The 25,477-nt window shown below is 38.8% G+C and overlaps 1 protein-coding gene across 4 annotated transcripts in view; it reads left to right on the top strand.

Moving 5' to 3' along the window:
• The window catches only part of PDE4D (phosphodiesterase 4D), an 871,615-nt gene that overhangs the window by 821,085 nt on the left and 25,053 nt on the right, over nt 1-25,477 (top strand). For all 4 annotated transcript variants that reach the window (XM_021702161.1, XM_021702163.1, XM_021702164.1 and 1 more), the window contains exon 6: nt 1,895-2,007. In XM_021702161.1, the coding sequence (XP_021557836.1) occupies nt 1,895-2,007 (113 nt within the window). The remainder of the gene's footprint in view (nt 1-1,894; nt 2,008-25,477) is intronic.

Raw genomic sequence — 25,477 nt, 5'->3', positions numbered from 1 at the left:
GGAATTCTTTGTTGTGCCACTGATCATTTATGGAGTCTAAATTTCAAGGGCAGAGTTTCTTCTCCTTCAATACCTGTAGATTCGAAGACAAAGAAAAGGGATGTCGCCAACTTCATGTAAGCTTTTCAGTGTGTTCTTTGTAATTGACAATAACCAAGTTTTATAAAACGGGACTCTTCGGAGTTTGGGTTATTTTCCTCTCTGAAAGTTTTGTTTATCTGCTTGCCAATGTAGTGAAGTTCTTGCGGTTGATCCTTTTATGTAGAGCGCCCATGATCCCCAGGGTCAGCTTTTGTAAATAGAACCAGCTTCCATACCGTGCCTTTGGATGTGGTCTTTTCATTTTCTCACGTTTGTTGTTTATTCTGCACATGGTGGGCAGAAACACCCTTCCAGACTTTTTCCTTTGGCATCAGAGGACCGTCCTGGTCTCTGATTTGCAATTCCACAGACGAAGGAAGCACGTATGCAGGACATGTGTCAAGTGCTCATACTACGTGGTGCATTTACATTTCTGTTCCTTTAAGAGAACTCTTATTAGACAATCCTGAATGTGAAAATACAGCATATTGTCAAATCTGTAAGTTCTAAAGCCCTCAACATTGTTTTTGTTTGCTCGTTTATGTCCACCCCAACATTTAGAAGTCTGGTACTTAGCAGGGGCCAGGCTGGGTACTGAAAGAGTCTGGTTTTAATAGAAGTAATTTTATTCCCACAACCACCCTGTTCCCTTGAAGTAGGTAAATCCTAAGCCCTCAGAAACGAAGCCTCAAAAACCCTAAAACCCAAGCCCACAGAAACGGTTGCTCGGGTCCTAAATAACGTTGTTTGTGCCGCCCGTCGTCGGGCTCTCCCGCGAAACCTCGCAGGGAGCAACGGATGGTGAAGACGCTGAGGCTCTGGCAGTCGGGGCGACCGGGAGGGGCGCGCGGGGTCCCCGCGGGGCAGGTGCGCGACCGCGCGCGCCTGCGCGCCAGGTCTCGCCTGAGCCCCGCGGCGGGCGCGACCCCGGGTGGCGGGCGCTCCACGCCGAGTTTTGGGCCGCTCCCCTCGCGCAGCCCCACGGCAGCCCCACAGACACACGCGCTCGCGCCCGCGCTTCCCGGGCTTGTCTTCAAAGCGAGCGGCCCCGGGCTGCGCGGGGTGATGCCCCGGCGAGGCGGTGGGGCGGTCGAGGCTGGGGCTTCGGGGAAGGCGGCGGCGGGGGGCGCGGGCGGGCCTTGGCAGTTGGCAGGCTCCTTGTAAGGGAGCTGAGGAGGGGCCAGGCAGCGGCGAGGGCCGCGAGGGGCGTGAGGGGGAGTGTTCCCGGAAAGCCGCGGCGATGGAGCCGCGCTGCGCCGGGCGCCGGAGGAGTTGAGAAAGAAAACAGGAAACGTGGTGGCCGCGCACCCGGCCGCGGCTGATTCATTCGCGTCGTGAGAAGGCTCAGCAGGCGGAGTGGGTGCGGAGACGCGGCTCGGGCCGGCGGGCGACGAGATCGGGCCGTGGACCAGGGGCTCCCTCCGCGGAGCTGGCCCCAAGGCGCGCGCGCCGCCCCCTTCGCCCGCTCCCGGGCTGGCACTCGGGCCCGCTGCACCGTCGAAAAGTCGCACCGTGGGGTTTTTGCCCGTGTCTCCGTGTAAAAGTTGGCTTGCCGCACTTTGTGCGCCCTCCCTGGACGCGGGACTGAGACGCCAAGCTGGAGAAACCGTGCTTCCCCGAGGCCGGCCGCCCCGCTAGCTGAGCCTCGGCCCCCAGCGCGGTGGCCGGCTCGGCACTATGAAGGAGCAGCCCTCATGTGCGGGCACCGGGCATCCGAGCATGGCGGGGTATGGCAGGATGGCCCCCTTTGAACTCGCTGGCGGCGCCGTGAAGCGCTTGAGAACTGAGTCCCCCTTTCCCTGTCTCTTCGCAGAGGAGGCCTACCAGAAACTGGCCAGCGAGACCCTGGAGGAGCTGGACTGGTGTCTGGACCAGCTAGAGACGCTGCAGACCAGGCACTCCGTCAGTGAGATGGCCTCCAACAAGGTAAGCCCCGGCTCTGCCTGTCGCCAGGGCCCCTAGACTGCTGATTCCCACGCTGGTGAAGCCGCCAGCCCCTGTGGCCCTGAGAAATACATAGAGATTTTGTCACACTGCATGTTGGCTGTTTTGCTCTCTTGGAGGGAGGTTCCTGACTCTGTGCCTTCCCTGTCTCTTACATTCACCCCAGATAAAGTAAACATTTTGCAAAAGCAACTTTGACATAGTTTGATTACAGCACCCCAGGCCACAGTGAGTGGGGATTTGGGGGGGGGGAGGGGAGTGGGCTTGTCAGTGACACTTTGCCCTTGCAGCAGAAACCCAGGCGGGGCCGTTGGCATTGCATGCTTAAGGGTATTCTTGGGACTCCCAGTTGGGAATAAGAGTTGCTGGAGGTCAGTGCAATCTCTGGGATGTCACCACCTACCGCACTCAACGCTCAGTAGAGTTCACTGAACTTGGAACCTTAACTCTTATTTATCTAGATGTTAGGGTACGTTGTAAGAACTGAGCTTTTATATGTTCTCTTAGCCTTAGGTGTCCACAGGAAATATCAAGAAAGTTAGAAAGTTCATTATGATCATTACCTTTGTTTTCATGAATCTTGGAGAGAAATCCAGTTTTCTGAGGTCATTTAGTATGTTTCAGTGGGTCATTTGTGCCATATATGCCAAAGTGCTGGCCTCGGTGGTCAGTGGAGTTTTGGGGGACTGAGAAGTAACCTTCAGCCTGAGACAGCCTTAAAGTAAGGTATAGTGTTGTCAGTGTTACTGTATTTTTTGGAATTTCTCTTCCTTGTGTCTTTAGTTATGTAAGGAAATAACTGGGATTATGTATGTTTTTAATGAATATTTGGCTGAGGGGATAGGAAAGGAGGCACATTCACGTTGGATGCAGATGACTGAGGGATTCAACCAGTAAAAACTGTTAACTTTGTGTGGCAATTACTAACAGTTGCCTCCTAACGATATTTAAATATTTTGGCCACCTATTTACAAGGTCAGGAAGGTTATACCATTTTACAGTTTATCTGTGTACACATATCTTTAACTGGGTGATGCTCTTTCTTAGCTTATTGTAGTTTTTATCCCACCTTTTTTTGTCCCCCAGTTTTTTTTTAAATACCATAGCATATCAGCCACTTGATTGTCTTATCTGTTGACAATGCTTACATAGATTGCATTGTTTTTGAAGTGAGAAGTTAGCTTCAAATAGAATAAAAGAGACTCCTCACGCACTTTCTACAGACACTAACTTACCCATAAGCACACTGACCTAACCCAAATGCACATTGGGGATCAGGTCTGGGTTTTTTGTTTGTTTTGTTTTGGCCTCATTTTGAACTTTGGTGTGGCTCCTCATCAAAATAACCCATCATTGGGCTCTTACTTCCTGCTGTGGCATCAGGTGCCATTGTTTTCATCTGGTTAACAAAGTCTTAGTTCATTGATTAATTTCATAAAATAGAAATTTTTTTTAAAAATTTGACTGATAATAGCAGTAGACTGTGCTGAGTATCTTCAATGTCCTACATGCTGAATGGGACCATTCTGCAGGGGGATTGAGTTCTTAATTCTCTTGTCTGGTTAATTCTGTATAAAAAAGAAGAGCAGAATCAGAAGGCACCCAAAGGGATATGCACACATTTGGTTATGTTTTCAAGGTGATCTGACAGTACTTTTTCAGAGAAATGAACCTGAGCAGCTATAAGTAATTATAGAATCCATATTCTTAATTCCCAGAAATCCATATTCTTAATGATGAGACCTCTGTTTGAATTTAAAAATTAACATGAAATCTAATAATGTATTGTAAGTGATGTCAACTGTCAAGTAATTAGTTTATCAATACTTTAAGATTTTTAAAAATAAAGCTTTAGGTCACAGTAATTGATCAAGATGATTTCTTTCTTTAATGGCACCAAATAAGACAGGATTTTTTAAAAATCTCCATTGTGAAAGCACCCAATTAAACTTTGAGTTAATTTACAGATTTAGTAGAGAAGGTGCATTTATTTGGTTGAAGGGAAATGTAGGTTAAGTGAGAAAAGTCTTTTTAAGAAGGTGATTCTAGCTGTTTGTGTCTTGTGGTTGAAAGATTATTGACAGGACACTTATTTTTAACATTAAAAAAACTCAACTTGGCTGAAGCTGTTGCTTAAACTTCTAATTTCTAAGCTATCCATTTCCTTTTTTTAACCCATTCGTTTTTACAAGAATGCTAAACTCATGTAACTTTTTATAGGTGAAAAGGGATTATCAAAGAAGGAAAAAAAGCTCTTGGTAAATGTTGTAAAGTTACCCTTCTGCTTTCATAACAAGGGCAGGAAAAAGTCACATCCACATAAGCTGTAAACTGAGTGGGAACAGCTGATCTGAAGGTCCCCATGAGTGATGCCCAACCTAAGTCTGAACTGGAAATGTGACAGCTTGCAGCACACATCTCTTGAGGATGAATGAATACGTCTGAAACATTGCTTTCTGGTTATGTTTTATTGCTGTCCATTATTTTTACATATACTTGTTTGAACCAGCCAGTATTTTCAGGTTTTCTCTTTCTGCCTTTGAAAAATCATGACATTTTTACATGTTCTTCTCACTTGAGTTTCTTTTTTAAATTTAATAGTATAATGTAACATAATAAAAATACTAGTAAGGTCATGATTTTTAAGTGCTTATAGAGAGGAAATATTTATTACAGATACAGATTTGGGTATTTAGGAAGAAGGAAATTGATTCCTTCAACCCATTTAACCATTTGGGTTAATAGATGATTTTTGTTTTTGAAAATCTTAATTAAAGGAATCCAAATTAGCAGTTTTAAAATGATACTTTGGAAGTAACTACCTATATTTCCTGATTGATACTGTAATGTGCATAATGCTTGTTGATGCTACTAAGGCAGGAGAATTATTGAATTCTTGGCCAAGGCCAACATGGACTGTAATACATGTAGGATGCTTGTACCAAGTAGGGTAAGAGACTCCAGATGGCATTTAATTTGAGTGATTAAATCTACAGCACTTACCCTCATAAGCACATTAATCTCCCTGAGATTTGTAGAGATTTCCTTTGGAACCTCATTGCTACAGTTGAGGGAGGTTTTGGTAAGGTCTCAAAGCTTTGCAAGTAGGCAGACCTGTAAGTTAAATCTTGGTTTTGTTCCTTGCTCGCTGAGTTACATTAGAAAAGCGAATTCAACTTTTTTAGCTTCAGTTTCCTTAGCATAAGATGAGCACAATAATATCCATTTTGAAAGATCAATGTAAGAGTTTGAAAGAATATATATAAAAGAGCTGTCTAATAAAAACTTTGTGATAGTAGGCACTATACCTGTTGTTACTGGTATTATTTGAGATTTAGGTCAAACTTCCTTAATGGTCTTCTTAGCTAAGATACGGGTTTTTTACCATTCAGTTATAATTTTTGCTTGACATTTTAGACTTCCTGAATTGTTACAATGTAGTCCTTAGATAACCGTCTTAAGTAACATCTCTATATTACAAAAAAAAAGGCTTATATTATATTTACACAATTTTTGGTATAATTCAGATAGAAACATTTTGAACTTCCAATTAGAAGTTTAGTCTTTTCTTAAATTCCAGTTACAGAATTCCAGACAGAAGTGCAAAATACTTTTTCTGTTTTACTCTAAAACTGAAAACACAGCACTTTATTAATTCTTGGAATATGCTAAACATAATGTGGGATTGGTGAGGACATTTCCATTCTTTTGTACAGAATTTGCAAAGTTAAAATACCTTTTTAGACTATTTTTAATGCAAAATAGTTTCACAGTGTTTTTGGTTACCTTTCTCTCAAGGAAAGTAAGTTGAGGATGTGAGGAGGGCAGGCCAGGAGTCTAAGCCTCAGGGCTTTCAAAAATTATGCTTCGGAGAGGTGCCTGGGTAGCTCAGTTGGTTGAGCATCCAATCCTTGATTTTGGCTCAGGATTTTGGCTCAGGTCATGATCTCATGATCGTGAGATCAAATCCCGCGTTGGGCTTCATGCTCAACAGAGAGTCTGCTTAAGATTCTCTCTCTCCCTCTGCCTCTGCCCCGCCCCACCTCTAAAATAAATAAATAAATCTTAAAAAAAAAAAAAAAAGATTCTGCTGTGGAACCCTGTCACTTTATCCTCTTATGACCTAATAATACATATTTCACCAGGCCTTCAGAGTGAGTGCAATGATGCTTTAAAGGAGAGAATAAAATCATTTTGATTTCCTCCTAAAATATACCACTATAGAAGTATATTTTGTTTCTCCTCTCTAATTTGGGGGCACTTTCAAGGCTTGGCATTGCTGGAAACTGCCGTGCTTCAAGTGGCAAGTCTCTTGAAGTTAGGATTCAAGCATCCTTCCAAGAGACTTCAGGTTTTTCTTTAGTTAATTCTAGATATACATCTAGCATTACCAACTTAGCAAATGTGGTCATGACTTTCTTATGTTATTTATTTTGTCAATTTACTTATTAACCAACATCTCTATCATGTTTATGTTGCCTGTAAATTAATTGCTTTTCTGGGGTGCTTGTTATTCGTTCTTCCACTGTCTGCTCCCCCTGGTGCTTTTGAATAGTCAGTGCATACATAAAGCAATACTAGAGCTTTCTGTGGCTGCTGATGTTTTTTCTTCTGGGCAAGATGGGTGCTGGAATGAATATAGAATGTTCATAGGGTGGTTAAATCCTAAAATATTTCAGCATTACAAGGATATAACTCTAAGAACAGAAATAAATGTTTAACTTTTGCTGAGAAAGAAGAAGGTTTATTTGGAAAAACATTTTAATTTTATGAAGAACAAATCGCAAATAACACTTATTTTCTACATTAAAATATTAAAACTTACTGATATAAGAGAATTAAGAGTTAACATGACTAAAGGAAAACCTTATATTTTAAAAGAATATATCTTCTATAACTGTAGAAACTCGACTTACTGATGTTTTGAGTTTGCTGTCTCCTTTTTCGTCCACTTAATAAAAGTAGATTTGGCAAAGACTTAGGTGGTTTACATATAGTGCCTTAAAGTTAATATGGAGAGTTGGGAATGCTTGTTTTTATGATCACCATTAGGAAAAAAAATACTTTTTTTGCTTTTATTTTAAGTAATAATAGAAAGCAGAAATACTTTTAATGAAAATTTTCATTTTTCATTGAGGAGTAAAGCCTTGACTTTAACTTAACAAAACACTAAGCATTAAATCTTAATTTGTCTCTATTGTCATCTCAGTTCTCGTGTCAGTATTTAGGGGCAATAAGCTTCAATATGCCTAACATTTAATTATCCAAAACTTCTAATTTTTGTGATTCAGTGAATTAGTCATTACTAGAGGAATCCCTTTCAGTTATTACATTTTTATTTCATTATAGGGTAGTGGTGACTTTGGCTTGAGAGCATAATGAACTATGTCCTTTTTTTTTTTTTAATTTCAAAAAATAAGCTTGGCCAAGATAAAATAGTACTTTTCCAAATGCTATGGACAGATTAAACAAACTTTTTTCCCAAGTAACAAGGATAATAGATAATGCTATTGTTCAATTTAAGAAGATTTCCATGATAGTGACATAGATTATAGCTGTTACTTAAGATACACATATATGGCAGATGTGAAATGTTGATAATGTCATGATTTTCAGATTATCCCTCAAGTATGTAGAAGCGGATTATCTCATTTTTAGAAAGAGGCCAGCCCTTTACAACTGCAAATAGCTAGGGTTTATTTTGTGATGGTCTAGCTCTGCTAGGGCAGTCGGGCTGTACCTGGTACTCGTGATGGTTTCATTGGCCCAACTAGTCTGAGATCTTTCTAGGAAATAGAGAGATGGGTCGCCGTTTATTTTAATATTCACACTGGTCCTAAAAGACATTTTAGGAATGCGTTTCCTTTTATTCACTCTTACTGAGGTTGGGGAGGGGATATTTGCTCAAGCAACAAATAATTCTGCTGTGTTCATTAGGAAATTCGTTACATTGGATTCCCAGCTGTAGTAGTAATGGGTGTATGATTCTTTAAAAGAAAACTTTATCTTTAATGAAGGATTTTTCATTATTATTATCGTTTAATATCCTGAACTTTTGGTTTTTGTTTCACCACACTTTGTATATGATGAGGATGAGTGATATTTACTCCTTGGCTTGATAGTGTTCACTAGCAATGCTTATGGCAGCTTTGTAGAGTGGAAAGAACAGAGTTGTTTCTTTTTTTCTTTTCTTTTTTTTGGTCAGGCAAACTTGGTTTCAAATTTCAGCTCTCCGGCTTCCGACCTAATATTTGGGGCAACAGGCATCACCTCTCTAATTCTCAATTTCCTCATTATAAAGGGAGATAGTAAAAAGAGAAAATAAAATTGAAAGGTTGTTGAGAGCATTAAATATAATGTATGCAAAGCTTAGTTTGGTGCATAGCACATACTCAGTGCTCAATAAATTACGTAATTTATTCTATGCCTAGGATATACTGAAAAAGAGAGATAAAGAAGAACCCTGTGTCATATACTCCTTGCAATGTAAGAACATAATATTTCTTAGAAGAAAAGCATTACCTTTCTTCTGTGCAGCAAATAAGTCTAAATTAGTGTTGCTCATACTTTGTTGTTTCTGTGTATATTGTATATGCTATATGTTGGGAGTTTTTATTTAGGGTATTTTTTAAATGCAGATACCTATCTGAGTGCTTCATCTTAAGTAAGGATATTTATGAAATCATGGATTTGGTGTCCTACTTATATTTTTTTCTGATATACATTTGAAAAATATACATTAAAATTAATATGTAACAAGGTGAGAAAATATTCTTCCATACACCACCTTGAAGCATTTTGCTTACCACCACTCATAGATACTGAGTATGCTTTTGAATATACTAAACCAGTAGCAAGAACAACTTTAGGAGTCACTTTTAGTCAGAAAAACATATTTATTTTAAACAACCTATGGTTTTCTTTCTCTGCCACTAATGGGACCTCCTCACTGGAGGAAAAAAATGCCAAATTTCACCAGCAGAAATCTCCCATTCATTAGGCATTCATTCCTCAGGCAGAATGGTCTGTGGATTTGCAGCACCCTTCTATATCCAGACTGCCTGAGTTGGAGTCTCCTTCTGCCCTTTGCTAGATGTAATTTGGACAGCTTACCTTCTGTGCCTCAGTTTCCTCATCTGTTAAATAGTTGCTATGATGATTTCTTAATTAAAAGACAGTAATTGTCTAGAAAGAGTCAGGAACATAGATATTGAGTAATGTTAAATCCTTTATTTCCATCCATAAAGGAATATCATCTTTCTTTTCTTATTTTGTGAAGTGAGGGCTAGAGAAGGTGTTTATTTGCCATCCTGATATCTATACTTCTAATGAGCTTTTAAGAGGCAGCAGTGGCCTAGTGATGTTGAAGTAAACCAAAGAATACTGTTGGAATGTTTCACTGGCTCTTCTCCCACTCAGTGACTTTTCAAGAAGTTTAACTCTATTTTCTTTGTGTAATTTTACACTAAAGCTCATCAAATTGACCTAAAGGTTTATCAGAATATCTAAAACTCCCTGAGCTGTTTCTAGTTAAAACAGTAGAGAATAGAATAGTCTAACCAGTTTTTTATCATAAATGAATACATCCCAATTATTCCTGTGAATGAGACTGAAAATAACCCAGGCACAGAATTTCTCATTAATATTTAATGTTAAGAAAATCCTGTTAAGGACATAGCCTCCCACTGCACCTCTCAACATCTTAACCATCTAGTACGTGTATAAATACTTCCTTGCTCTGTCAACTGAGAAGGCCTAAAGAAACAACACCCCAGTAGCAATGAACACACCCAGCACCCTCATCTTGGTTTCTAATGCCATTCTCCAGAGGAACCAGGATTCCTTGGAAAATATCTAATTCTAGGAGTGGGGCAGGAAATGAGGCAGGAGTATGTTGTAGTGCCAAATAGTAAGAAGTGCTCAAACTGAACCCCACATTAATGGGAACGTATCAGAGGGGCACAAGAGCGAACTGAAAGAGCTTCCATTTACCAAAGCTGGAACTATTTGATCAAGAAAATAAACTAGTATTGGATTATAACCCAAAATAAAAAATATCCTTGTGTTAATACTGCTATAATTTATTGAATAAATACATAAATAGGAGAATAGACAAATCTCCTGTGCACAGAATTTCACATAATTTATGTAGATACTCTGCTCTCAAGGAAGGAGAGCAAAACTGTCTCCTCCTGAAGTGTGGGCTATACATATTGACTTCCTTCCAAAAAGCCAATATGGAAAGAGGAAAAAAAAAATGACTCTATAGTAGAGAAACCACACACACACACACACACACAACTTCAGCTAGGTCACTGAAGTCAACATCAACAGTGATATGCCAGGTTGTAATAGTATACACCCTTGATATGCTCTGATGAAAATGGTTCTTTACATCTGTAGTCTTCCTACCAAAAACATATAACCCCACTCTAATCATGAGAAAAACATCAGATAATTCCTAGCTAAGGAACATTCTACGAAATATCTGACTAGTTCTCAGAACCGTCGAAGTTAACAAGAAAAAGGAAAATCGGAGAAACTGTCACAGCCAAGAGGAGCCTAAGTTACTAAATGTAACACAAGATCGTGGATAGGATCCTGGACCAGAAAAAAAACATTAGGTGAAAACTAGGGAAATCTGAATAAAGTGTGGACTGCAGTTAATAATAATGCATCAGTGTTGATTCTGCAGTTGTGACAAACGTATCATATTAAATGTAGTATTAATAATAGGGGAAACTGGATATGGGGCATATGGGAATTCTCTCTGTACTTGTCTTCACAATTTTTCTGTAAATCTAAAACTTTTCCAAAATAAAAAATTTACTAAACAAATCCTTTAAGGCCTATTTGGAATGCTGTCTCCTCCACAAAGTTTTTTCTGTCCTCTCTTCTCCCGTGTCTCCCACCCCAGCCTCCCCTGATTGGGTGTCATGTCTTTCTCCTTTGACCTTCCACAAGACTTTATTTGTAGATCTCTTAACTCTAAATACTGTATTTTATTTCTTTGTTTTACTGGTTTTTGTTGTATACTAGGTTGTTAGTCTTACTCATTTTTCCAGCACCCATACCATTGGACACAAAGCCTTGTTAAGTAGGCATTCAATAAATATTGAGTGAATTGTATGAATGGTATTATGGTCCTCGCAATGCAGCTTTAAGTGTTTTTGCCTTCAGTACTATAGGGATCATGACTGATCAGTCTCAGGGACTTTACTCTTTTTAAGACCTAAAAGCCCTCGGGGGTGCCTGGGTGGCTCAGTCGTTAAGCATCTGCCTTCGGCTCAGGTCATGATCCCAGGGTCCTGGGATTGAGCCCCGCATTGGGCTCCCTGCTCCGCGGGAGGCCTGCTTCTCCCTCTCCTGCCCCCACCACTTGTGTTCCCTCTCTCGCTGTCTCTCTCTCTCTCTGTCAAAATAAATAATCTTTAAAAAAAAAAAAAGACCTAAAAGCCCTCAAAGTTCTTCTTTTATAGGTAATAGCTTCAATTTTACTGTTTGTCACACTCTTTGCAAGGAAGTTACTGAACATTTGGTCAAAGAACTGAAGAAATTTTCCAGTCTAATGTTGTTTGAGTCCAAATGTAAATTAATAAAATGAAAATATAATCTGTTCCTGCCTACCATACAGTTTTTGGTAGTTTTGGTGGTATTTAGCATGATCAGTATTTGAAAGCATTGGTACTGTTATCCTGAAGCTTTGTTTTAGAACTAAAAAAGTTAAAAGTGATCATTTGTCTAATTCATCCAGTTTGAGTTGGAAAACGAGGCCCAAAACTTGTCCAGGTCCACCTGGACAGCTAGAAATCTCATGACTTATGTCGTTCACTTTCTAGAGGGTCTCAGCATCGTTTGGGTTCATGTATGGAGCCTTTATTTTAAATCATATTTATAATTGTGGGAGGGAGATTATACTTTTTTTATTTGAATTATTAATGGACTAAAAGCCATATTTCTGATAAGCATATGGGTTTTATAACTGTTTAAAGACATAAACAGTGAGTTTTCTACCCAGCCACTAGGAGTATTGAAAGACATAAACAGTGAGTTTTCTACCCAGCCACTAGGAGTATTGATGAGGTCTTCCATGTGGCTTGTAGCTCAAACCTAGTGTGTATCAATATATTATTTTGTATTTTGATCACATGAATTAGTACCAGATGCATGGTGTTGGTTAATGTAAATGCCATTTCTCATCTTGGATTGGTAGACTCAGAGTCTGTGCATTATGGTTGATGCCTTGCAAGAAAGGTGGTTTGTTTTTTTTTCCTTGCTAAGAATCCTGATCATTTCCACTTAAGAGTCTCAGTTCGGCTTAGACACTTAGGTCTCAGAAATTTTAGCATAATTTATGCTCAGATTAGTCTCATTTAAATTAAAAATCTATAGTGCACAGACAAAGGCCATAAACTGTTCTCTCTCCTCCATACCTATTTTAGCAACAACATTCTTATATAAGTTGGTTCCAACTAAAAATGACATTTCTGCGTACTTTCTCTGGTAGCCTGGGAAGAAAGGATGTGTTTGTTGGCTTTTGCCTGTTAGGAAGTGTTCTGTACAGTTTTACCCAGGGCGTGCTTGGGTTTCCGTCAGCATCTCTGGTCCCCTGTGCTGTAATCCCTATCGTGGCAGCCTCTGGCTTTTATTACTGGCAAGCAGTGTGCTGTGCAGACAGAGGCACCATAATAGGAAACACCTCGGCCTGTCATAAACGGGCCTAGAGAGGAGAAGGCTCAGGCCTGACAGGGACGTGTCCATAGCAACAGGCAAAGATGAGCGAGGCTGCCCCCGCGGAGTAAGTGCAGGCTGTGAGCTTTCTCCTCGTTTCAGAAAAGAACCGGCTGATTTTAAGGCTGCTTTCCACTGTTAGCATAGCATGTTTCTGTTGCTTGGTTTTTGTGTGAATAAAGACATCTTAAATAATACTTTCCAAAATATTTTGAGAGAATATATCAAAGTGTTTTCCTTTTGTTTTTCTCCTTTAATTTCACCTGACATCTAGTGCAAACCCACTAGGGAGAAAGAAAAGACATTTCATTGCAATGGGAAATTATTAAAAAATATATACAAAAATCAAATAATCATGTGTCTATTTAAAGAATCATAAATTATGCTAATATACAGAATTACAAAGAAAAGGGCATTTCTCAGTAAGTTGACTTCCCATTGTTTACATCTCTTACATCAAGTTCAGGTTTTAGAAAAGGAGTACATTCTTTGACCAAGAAAGTTTCTATTTTATGTTTACTCGGTTTTTTTCAAGCTTCAGAAAAATAATGAACTACAACTTTAACAATGATGGGCTTTGTCACAAGAACTCAGGAAGATAAATTTCAAATTTGGAAGGGCTTTACCAGTTTTTAATTAAGAGATAAAATGCTGTCATGGGTGCTTTAAATATATGTAGGTGTCATTTCATTATTTGTAAGGCAACCTTATTTCACAAAAGAGGTTAAAGACTGCAAAGAATGAAAAAAGCTGTAATTTTGTTAAAAGAGTATGCAGAAATTAGATTTAGGAGACCTGAAATTTGAACTTTATTTTCTTTTTGAGAGAGAGATTTGCTCAAAGGCTTTCATAGATGAGGTATTCGTTGGATATTTGCTGATTTTTTCCTACCTCTTTTAAAATAAGCACTGATCCTCTTGTATTTTTTTTTTATTTTGAATATTTCAAGTCTGTTTCAACAATATGCTCTGATAAGAATGAAACTAATATCTTTGGCATAAGCTTTTATTTTTTTCTTTGTTTTCTTAATCATATATTCTCAGCATGGTCTTTGAGATCTCCATAAGGGTAAGTGATAATTAGGTTTCAAGAAATCCTAGGAATGTTTTACTAGAAATATCCTAATTTCTTTACTATACATCAGGAAAAGATTAGTTTTTCTCCTGGAAGATACTGTTTGGGCCTAAATCTTAATTTTTCCCTACAGTGTTAATGAGCAGTAAAATGATGAAAGGGTACATAGTAGAAGAAACAAAACAAACAGAGAGTTTACATCATTGCAGATTGAAAGCAATTTGTTCTCTCAAAAGTAAAACTCAGTGGAAAGATTAATAACTTTTTGCCCCTTGGCTTTATTTTCAGTGTAACATTTTAATATCCCTTTGTTACGTATGAGCAGTCTTTGACTACAAGTGGTCAGGAAACACTGGTATATAACTTACTTTCTAATAAAAGGCATGATCCTGGTGTTCTCTCATACTTCAAACCTTAAATCTCTAACTTAGTCCCAGAAACAGTACACTACATGCCAAAACAGTAGGTCTTATTTTTTTTTTTAAAGCTTTTTTTTTTAAAATTTTTTATTTATTTGAGAGAGAGAGAGAGAGAAACAGCATGAGAGGGGATAGGGTCAGAGGGAGAAGCAGGCTCCCCGCTGAGCCGGGAGCCCGATGTGGGACTTGATCCCGGGACTCCGGGATCATGACCCGAGCTGAAGGCAGTCGCTTAACCAACTGAGCCACCCAGGCGCCCCAGTAGGTCTTATTTTTAAAAATGAAAAACTGAGGCTCAGTTAGACTTGTACAAGATCTATGTGCCTCTTAGTAGATATAAAGATAATTATTTTTCTGAATGTGGCCTCTGGGGGGGAGGATGGAGAAATAGAAAAACAAGTGTTTGTTCTGACACTATGTTTTCAAAATATGTCCTAATATAATTTTTTAATAAGTACTAGATTCCAAAATAGCAAGAACAGTTTCAGCAAAATATAATTCCTAGTGCAGCTTATTCTGCTTCCCTTGTTCTCTGTCATGTCAGGATGGGCAGACAGGACCTAGTTTCCTGCTCCTAGGAAGAGTGTGATGGTGAGATAGATAGCATGTTCGGTTGGGAGTGAACCTAGCAGGCAGGTAGTTAACAGGGCACAGATATCAAATGAAAGGTAATGGGGTAAGTGGGATGAGAAGACCAATTGGCAAAAGCAGATCTGAGACCCTGGGCTGGCAAAGGATTTGGAGAGGATGTGGGTACAACTGGACAGGATGAAGCTTGACTAATGGTGGGGAGTGTGGCAGCAGAAGGTATAGGATAAACTCAGGGAAGGTGTAAGCAGGTGTCAGGATTTTTAAAATGATCTGTTACTGTGAGGTTGCCTTGGAGGTCTGTTTTCTTAGTGGGGGCAAAATGGAGAAGGAAGAAAGACTCATGGATAGAGTGAGAAATGAAGATTGAAGGAAGGAAAGATAGACATGACTTTTCGGATAGTGAGATGAGGAAGGGGAAGTATGGAAGAAGGAGCAATCTCAGACCGGGCTCACCTAGATCAGGGCTTTCCTTGGCTAGAGGCAGACTGATGTGTTCATGTTCCTTCCCCCTTTCCACCGCAGGGTGAAATCTGGTTGGAATGAACCTTTGGGACACTCTTGAAGAAAAAAAATCCAGATGTGTCAGGGTGAGGGTGTGAATGTTTAAAAGGGAGGACAGTCAGCTGTGGAGTTAGGGATTGGGGCAAATGACTAGAGAGGGCAGATTTACAGATGAAGTATACTGCATGAGGCTAGAGTCCTTTTTAGCATCAATAGCTGGCATCCTTTCCTTCACCTGTTGCCTCCTTGAGTCATAGCCCAGTAGCAGCATGAGTGGATTGTCACATCCAATGCTGGGCCATCCCTTAAGGAACCGGCTGCCTGGATGTGAGGGCCTGGGACAACAAAGTACAAGCTGAAACAGGGTGAAGAGAGACTGTGTCAAAATAAGTATAGATGAGTTCAGTCTAGTATACTGTAAGTTACTAGATGCCAAAAGAGGAAAGTGAAACAGAATAGCAGGTGACAGTGTGAACCTTTATCTTTAAAATTCAGCTGTAAATCTCCTAAATTCCAATGAGTTTAGCAATTCCTCTTCTGTATTACCCCACACTAGATTGTCACCTTGGCTAATTGCTTCAACTTCTCTGAACCTATTTTCTCTGTAAATCAGGACTAAAATATCTATCTCAGAGGCTTCTTGTATGAATTAGATGAAAACCTACCTGAAGTGCATGGAGCAGTACACACACCTAATAGGCACAGAAAGTGGCCTGTCTTTAGTAGGGATGGGGATTGGAATTATTTATAAACTTAAAAGGTGAGCTTCATATGCTGCCATATAGGTAACCCAGTGCAACTCGAGCTTGAAACAACAGGTCTGGGTGAAAGAGCTCACAGAGTGTGCCTTTGAAATCCTGATACCCAGTCATGGTGATTTATGGGACCTTACTAGCTTGCATATGTGATGGCCCACTGAGTTTGTTTACTTTAGTTTTAGTCCAGTTACCTAGCACTCTCTGATGGCATATTTTTATTTACACTCTCACTGACCACTTAATTATGATTACCTTGAAAGAATATGTATGAAGGCAGCCATGAAAGAAACTTTTATTAGAGTTGTGAGGTGTCATGTAGATCTTCATTCCACCATGTCTAAAAATGGGCGTGGCGCTTATGCTTCGAGTCTCCCTCACCTTGGAAGACCTTCAAGACCCCTCCAAATGATTTTTATGATTGTGAAATACTGAGATATGATTATTAACAAGAGTGTCAAATATCAGTCCTATCAGGTAACTAGGTGTCTCTTCTTGGGAAAAATAGAAACAAGAACCAAAAATAGAATCTTTAATCATGGCATGGACTTAAAAGGACAATCCAGCTGCGAAAGAGAGACTGGATGAAATCACCTTGAACCTGGTTTCAGCTCATGATGCGATCTTAGTCATAGATCTGACACTAGGCATAGCAGAGGAAGAACAAATTCCCCAACCGTGTAGTTGTTCTAAGAGTTGAAAATGAGTCAATGAATAGGTGATTGATTCCTTTCCATCGTCTACTTACTCTCAGCCATTTTGCAGAGAAATCATACTTTGGTATGCTTACTAAAAGTTGTGGGTTTTGTTTTGTTTTTTTCCTTAAAATTCCAAATATCCTTAGAGGTAAAAGAGATTTGTGGTATCGGCCTGTTTGCCTCCTTCGTTTTAAGATGAGGTAACAAGGTACAGGAGAGTTGAAGTGACCTGGAACAAAATAGTACTGTGTTACTTTTGTCAAGGCTTTTCTCTTGTGGAAAATACAAATTTTTTGTTGCTAGACTTAAGACCTAGATATTGGTCTTTATTGACATATTCACTTTTGAAGGAAATTTTTAGTTTTTATTATTTGTGTTTGATCCTTAACCATTTTCTAGACCAGATACCATTTTCATGTGGCAAATATATCACTAGGAAGTTTTTTGTTGTTTTGTACCATTTGTTTTAGATAATCACAATCCAGTATTTAGGCTTTACTAAGGGATTTTTGTTTTTGCCTAGTTACAGTAGGACATGTATCTGCTCCAAAGGTTTTTAGAGACAAAATGAGATTTTTATATGTGTGTTTGTATTCAAGTAGATAGATAGATGATAGAAAAGAAAGAAAGGCATATAGATATACAGACTGAAAATATAACTAGTCATGTAAGTAAACTTGTTGTGTGTTAATGAATAGGAGAGTAGTGCATGGTCTTCTGGTCCTGTAGAGAAGTTTAGAATGCGTTCAACACTGAGGACGAAAATGATTGGAAAGCATCCCAGAAAAAAGTGTTACTTAAGCTAGATCTTGAACATGGAGGATTCATATGGGTTGCTAACAAAGGAAGAGATGGCATTCCAGGGGTTAGATGAGGCAGGGTAGGATGGGGCACTATTGTGGATTTAGCTTTATTGTGTGTTTGTGGAAGTGGGCACATAGTGGGTGTTTTGTAAGAATGGGCCTGCCTGGAACAGAAAATCTAATGCTGGGAACTGAGGCAGGTCTGAGAAATGTGGACTTGGGACTACAGTAAAGAGTACCTTCAATGCCCGACTAAGCCGTCTTCACATTATCTTCCAAGCCCTGAAGAACACTTGCATTTTATTTTAAGGAAAATAACAAAATAATTTTATAAAGATAAGTCTTGTGGTGGTCTAGATCATATGGAGGGGAAATAGTGAAAGCCCGAAGGGTCTGTTAGAAAATTAGGCAGGTAAGTGATGAGGGACTGATACAGGATGGGATGAAAGGAGAGTAATGGGTGAGAGAAGGACAGGATATGGGGTGACAAGATTTGGGGGAGCAGGACTGCAGTGAATAAGAAGAAAGTACAAAATTCTAAACACAAACGTTAGGATAACAGTTGGAAAATTAGAAAGAGAAGCCAATTTGAGGTGGAGTGAAAGATAGTTAAATTTTTAGACATGAAATTAAGGTAAGACCACATATCAAAGGAAAAACACCCTGTAGGCCTTCAGTTGTTAGGACTGGATTTTTGGTAGTAGGATAGGACCTTAGCTGGGAGCTGCCTGTGCAGGGTTGGTGGTTAAGACCAACTTAGGGCTCCTCTGTAAAATGGGAATAACACTAGTCCTCATAAGGTTGTTACTAGAAATAAATGAAATAATGTCAGGAAAGTATTCAGCACTATCCTTGTCACATTGTAGACACTCAACAAATGTTAGCTATTATTTTTTACTGTGGGTTTTAGGGAAAGACAATTTTGTGATTTACTACAAGTGCTATTCTGGAAGCTGTATAAAATCCATTTGCGTGGGGTATTTCTTCAGTACCCCAAGTGGGTGTTCATATGTCCTAATTCACATCCTTGCTTTTCTACCTGTTAAGAGAAAGTGAGAGCCCAAGCTGTAATTACTCATGCTTAGCTGTTGGTCACTGTTTATAAGACCTAGAATTTTTTTTTTACACAAAAGATTAAGAATATTTACTGCTCTTCTGTTAACTGCAACTTCTATAAGATCCCTGAGCCATATTTTTTTTCCATTGCTGTGTCCAGAGTCAAATCAATTCTAAGGGGTTTACAAAGACCTTTTGAAAAATGGTATTAGCTTAATGCAAGCTAATGGTCATTACCTCAATATTAGCTCAGCATTTTAAAACTACTTTCACTCAAAGAGGAACAGACTTACACAGCAATAGAAGAAATCCAGGAGAAGTGGATTATTATTTATGAAGACTTGTAGGACTCCTGTTGTGTAGGTTGGACTAAATGTATTCAGTGGAGCTTTCCAACTTGGCTATATTTCACAGAATCACAGAATTATGGTGTGTTTGATGATCCCATTCCACCTAACATATGTGATCAACTCATTATCTGCTAGGGTATTAGATTCACATGTAGAAGATCAAGTACAGCAGAGTTTTTGGTTGGGGGGTGTGGTCCTCAACAGAAAAATAAACTTCATGTATTTAAATTTTCTTACACTTGACTCCTATAACTCTTCTGTCACTTTACTTACATCCTCTACATCTGTACCTCCCCCAGTCTTCTCCATTTCAGCAAATGGCACAAACATCCATCCAAGTCACATGCTGATCATACCAGAAGTCTAGGGGCTGATTCTTCTCTTCTCTTCGCTTGCAGCATTCAGTTCACCAAGTCAGGTCAGCTCTTCCTCACTGCTTCCTCTCCTCCTCTGTCTGCTCTGCCCCTCTATAAACCATTCTCCACAAAGACAACTTTCTAAAATGTAAATCACACCACAGAACTCGGAACCTTTCAATGATAGCCCGCGCTCTCTGCAAGGCTTGCAAGGACCCACATGACCTCGCCTTGCTGTACTTCTGATCTGATTCTGTGTACCTGTCCTCCCTCGTGCTGGCTGTGTTTCTTCAGTCCTTGCTGGGAACGCTCTGCCCCAGATCTTCTGGTTGGTTCTTTCTAGTCTTTTGGGTCTCGTGTCAGATACCACCTTCTCAGTGCAGCTTTTCCTGACTATTTAGTTGAATAGTCCATGATCATGGTATCACGTTACTCCCTTTTCTTCCACTCAGTATGTTTCTTCCTCATTTTGTGTCTTTTTGCCCCAAGAGTTCAAGATTTACATGGTCAGGGAACTCTTCTGTGTTTATCACTGTGCCCGCTGTGCTGGCACATAGTAGCTGGGTAATAAATAATTGTTGAGTGAAGAAGCGAATAACCATCCTAAAACAATTCATTATCAGATATTTAAAGCCTTTTGCTTTCCACAAGAATTACTGATTTTATTTTCTATTTTTATTTTCTTGAAACCCTGGTATTTTTGTTTGATTTTACTTGGTAATAAATGGGAAGGGAGCAAAGAGTTAGATGTAGAACAAGTTTGAAAATACTAGATTAAACAAAATAAAACAGGGTTATATATTATGGTCCTTGGCAAAGCCTTTAATATGCTAATGTACACAGTCTCCAAGAAGGTTAGCACTATGTCAAAAGTTTGACCCTGGATGTCTTCTTTGAGAATTATCACATCAGACTGCTGTTCTTTATAACACATTCTGAAAACTGCTGCCTTAGACAAAAACCCATCATAATAGACAGGGGGAAAGAGACACTATGTGGAGTACAAGGAGGCAGATTTATACTGACTATCAGGAGAACAGGCTATCAACCAAGGACTCAGAAAAAAAAATAAAACCTATGAAAAAAGTGATGGAAGGATTCAAAAAGAATACAGCAGCTGGGACTATTGAGTTTTCTGCGAACAGCTCCTCCTGCTTTCTTGGATATTTCTAGCTCCAACACTGACACAGTGCTTGGCCTAGAGTGAACACACAGTAAGTATCTGTTGACTGTTCATCAATGAGTGAATAAAGGTGGCCCAGGATCACCGTTAAATCATTAAGTTAATTTTTTTTTAAAGATTTTATTTATTTATTCATGAGAGACAGAGAGAGAGAGAGAGAGGCAGAGGGAGAAGCAGGCCTCCCGCGGAGCAGGGAGCCCGATGCGGGGCTTGATCCCAGGACCCTGGGATCATGACCTGAGCCGAAGGCAGACGCTTAACCATCTGAGCCACCCAGGCACCCAAATCATTAAGTTAATTAATATCAGTTTGGTTTGTTTAAGAAAAGCACGAACATATCTTAAGTATTTTAGGAAATGTTTCATTACAAAGAATTAAAAGTAAAATATTAGTACTTACGAGAATACTTCAGCTGTTATTATATTGCCTAATGCTTTGTATAACTAGGAATTTAGCATATATTGCATTATTCAAAGCTAACATGGACTTTATAGACAAACATATGCCTATTTGGCTGAGATAAAATGGTGGCGCTCTTAGAGTAAAACTTACTTTACCGTATATGACTACGCTTGGTTTTTGTTTTGTTTTGTTTTAAGAGAAAGGGGGCGAGGAGGGAGGGGCAGAGGGAGTGGGAGAGAGAGAATCCTAAGCAGGACCCACGCCCAGAAACATGGGGCCCAACACAGGGCTCAATCCCATGACCCCTTGATCAGGACCTGAGCAGAAATCAAGAGTCCAGTCTTTAACTGACTGAGCCACCCAGGTGCTCCAAGCTTGAGATTTTTGTTTCATTTCTCTTTAGGCAAAGTTAAGCAAATTTGGAATTAAAGTAATTGGGTAACATTACCTAACATTTTTTTTTTAAGATTTTATTCATTTATTTGAGAGGGAGAGAGCACGAGCGGGGTGAGGGGCAGAGGGAGAAGCCAACTCCCCACCGAGCAGGGAGCCTGATGTGGGGGCTTGATCCCAGGATTTCGGGATCATGATCTGAGCCAAAGGCAGACGCTTAAACAATTGAGCCACCCAGGCGCCTCTACCTAACATTTTTTAAAGTCAAGTTTTGAGGTATAATTTACATATTGGTAAGATGTCCACTTTTTAGATTTAATTGAGTGCATTTTGACAAATGTATACAATTGGATAACTACCACCATAATCTGGATATAGAATATTTTCATCATCCAAAAAGAGTTCTAATGCTCCCTTTGTATTCATTCCCCTCCCCCTACTACCAATTGCTGGCAACCAGTGATCTCATTTCCCTATAGTTTTGCCTTTTCCAGAATATCATATGAATAAAATCATACAGTTATAAAAAGCCTTTTGTTAATGGCTTCTTTCACTTTGCATAATGCTTTTGAGATTCATCCACTAATAACACTATGCATATATTAGTAATTTATTTTTATTGCTTTCTAGTGTTTTGTTTTATGGATATACCACAATTTGTGTTCATTCGCCAGTTGATTGACATCAGGGCTATTTGCAGGCTTCAGCTGTTACAAATAGAATTGCTGTAAACATTTGCATATAGACCTTTTTCATTTCTCTTGGGTAAATAACTAGGAGTGGGATTGCTGGAACATGTAGTGAATATAATTGTTAACTTTATAAGAAGGTGCCAAACTGTTTTCCAAAGTCGCTATCCCATTTTGCAATCTTACCAACAGTGGACAAGGGTTCCATGGACTCTGCATCCTGGCCAGCATTTTGTATTGCTCGTATCTAGTATGTAGTAGCATTACATTTTGGTTTTAATTTTTGTTTTCTTAATAACTAATGACGTTGCACATCTTTACATGTGCTTATTGATCTTTTTAAGTTGTAAGAATTTTTATAATTCTAGATATAAATCTTTATCAGATACATATTTTGCACATATATTCTTCCACAAGTCTATGGCTGGTTGTTCTATTTTCTTACCAGTTTCTTTCAAAGAGAAGCTTTGATGAAGTCTAGTTTATCATTCTTGTCTTTTATGTGTCACGCTTTTTTGTGTTCTAAGAAACCTTTGCCAACCCACGATCACAAATATTTTCTACTGAATTTTCTACTAGAAGTTGTATAGTTTCAGGTTTTACATTTAGTTCTAGGATCCATTTTGAGTAGATGTATACTAATATGGTGCAAAGTAAAGGTGGAAGTTCATTTTTTTTTGTGAATGGACATCCATGTGTTTAAGTGCTATTTGTTGAAAGGAATATATAATATAGCCCAAGTTTTATAACTTAAAATTACTTTAAGATCCACAATAAAAGTGGTGTACATAAAGGATCAAATACGTATTTCCAGAAATCTGCCTATTTGCTTTTTTTATTACTGCTTTAGGAGACAGGTATTCTCTGTTTAAATTATTTTCACAAAGCACACCAAGAAGTACAGAAGCAATATTAGTAAATATTTTATGGTGATTATCGTGGCCATCATAAGCATGGAAAATTGGTATTAACTTAGAACAGTTTAAGTGAATTGGGAGTCCTAATTTTCCCTGTAAGTTGGAAGTCTATATTTATACAAGATTTTTTTGTTTGGAGGCTTCATTTATGTGAGATTTGTGCACCCATTCATCGCCTTAATTATTCTTCATTGAAACAAAAATCCTTGGTGGATGTGATAATGGTGGTGGCTGGTGGTGGCAGTAGGGATTTCAGCTGGATTTACTCAGTAGTTGTGGACATAGAAAATTTTCTACCAAGTGTATATGATTCAAACTGTATCAGTAATTATAGAACGCCACGCGAAAGAGACCACGTAGAAGCAAAATTTAAGTACAGTTATCATCGGATCAGTTTGATGTTCTTTCAGCCTCAGAGTACCTCTCAACAAAAATAAAGTTTCTTATATTGGAACTTCCTTTTTTAGTAAATGTTAGAGGTGTTTCTTAAATAAAGCTTTTTTGGTGAAAATTCTCAAGCCAGGTTAATTGGAGAATGATCCTTAGCCTTTTTGGATGATGATTTTATTTTTAAAAATCAAGCTGTAGTTCCTCTTAATCTCAAGCTTCCATAATATTTGTAAGATATGTTCTTGTTTTCTGAAATGTGACGACTCTTAGAGCAGTTCCTTAAATTGTGTTTGGATCCATCATCACTAGAGGGCAGTAAACACAAACAGATTTAGTGGGTTTATAAGGTGGTTTTTGTAATATTAGCATTAATCAAAGAAAGTATAATTTTATAATGTAAAAATAGATTTAAAATTCTGTTACTTAAAACACAGGTTATAGATTAATTCTGGATTATTGCCTGCCTCTATAACGATTTTTGTAGTGAAAGCAAAGGAACACAGTGATTTCTGAAACACTGGTGTGTTGTATTTATTGTATTTAATATTTGAAGTTTCCTCTTGCCTCAGAATTCTTCAGGGGGCATTTAGTAACTAGATTTGCATATGTTAAGCAGAACAGTATTGGATGTGTGGCAGCCCACTTTACACAGATTAGCTTCTTGATTAACAATTCCCAGAACTTTGATCCTAAGTAGAAATATGTAAAATAAATATAGATTGATCATAAAATAAAATATTTCCCAAAGGTATTAGTCCTACTGAAAACAGTGCTATTGCCAGGAAGATCCCTTAGGTTGTAGACATCTAAGAGTCATTAATACACTTACTTTAAATAATATTTCTTTAATATTTCAAACTGTAATATGTACAGCTTAGAATTTATTATGTTAATAGACACGTTGTTTATAGGCTCTAGGATAACTGTACAGATTAATGCCTGAAATATTTTTTGGCAGTTTAGAGTACTCTGTAGCCGGACAATGTGGTTTAAATCCGGGCTCTGCAACTTGGCTTTGTGACCTTGGATAAGATACTTTGACTTCGGAGACTCAGTTTCCTCATAGTTTAGTTTGTCTGTTTTTCTTTTTCCCTAATCAAAAATGTATCTTAACCTGTCTTAACATCTGTTGCAAAGTCCCTAATTCCAGCAGTGGTTAATATATCAAAACCTCAGCTCCATCAGCAGAATTTTAAGTATCCTGAAATATCCTAAGATACTCCATGAAGTTTGATTGTTTGGTGTCTCATTTAAGAACTGAGAAAATGAAGAATAAAGAGGAGTGGTATCTAAAGATTTTGAGGAGTATTTTTAGGAGAAGACAGAAAAAGAGAACTAAATGCTGAAGGAAATTATATATATATATTTTTTTAATTTGAGTACATGCACATATTTGGGTGTTTGAACACAGCAGACTACCAGTCAGGAAATATGGCTTCTAGCTGTGTGTGAGAGCATCTGTGTCAAGTTCATGGAACACACCCACATCTAAGTGTCACTGTCCCACATGTCAGGAGCTCTCCTTATCAGGGGAGGCTGCCTGTCTTTGGGCACAAGCTTCCTGACTTCACTAGTTAGTAGGAACCATGCTGTCCAGAGATCTGACCACAGGAATAGGATCAGTGGTTCCTTAATTCAGGACATTGTAAAATCAGCACAAAGATTAAGGATAAAGTGAGATGCCTGGTTGGCTTGGTTGGAAGAGCATGCAGCTCTTGATCTCAGGGTCATGAGTTTGAGCCCCACATTGGGGCTCAAAAAAAGATTGAGGATAAATGAGTCCACTCCTAAATTCATACAGTTTATCAAGGAATTTGCAAACACCTAATTATATGATGACCAACTCATAACACTATAAAGAGCAAAGACTAAAAGAGACCTGGCCTGGCTGTCAGCCCTTGTCATATACTGGGCAGGTTATCGAATTTTTAAGAGTATCTATCTGTCTTTTCACCTTAAAGTGGGGATAATAGCTATCTTACCAGCATGTTGCAAAGGTTAGCATTAAGGTATATAAAGCTCTTGGTGCATAGTAGGTCTTAACAAATGCTTTAACAGATTCCGGTTTCCCCTTTAAAATTGTCAGAAGCTAAGTCTAATTCTAAGAATTATATTTCTCTGGCCCCATCCAGATTTCTCCTCTG

The sequence above is a fragment of the Neomonachus schauinslandi genome, chromosome 7 (genome assembly GCF_002201575.2).
Source record: "Neomonachus schauinslandi chromosome 7, ASM220157v2, whole genome shotgun sequence".
Classification (NCBI taxonomy): Eukaryota; Metazoa; Chordata; class Mammalia; order Carnivora; family Phocidae; genus Neomonachus; species Neomonachus schauinslandi.
Note: the sequence above shows the minus strand (reverse complement) of the source record. Positions and strands in the feature narration are given on the sequence as shown.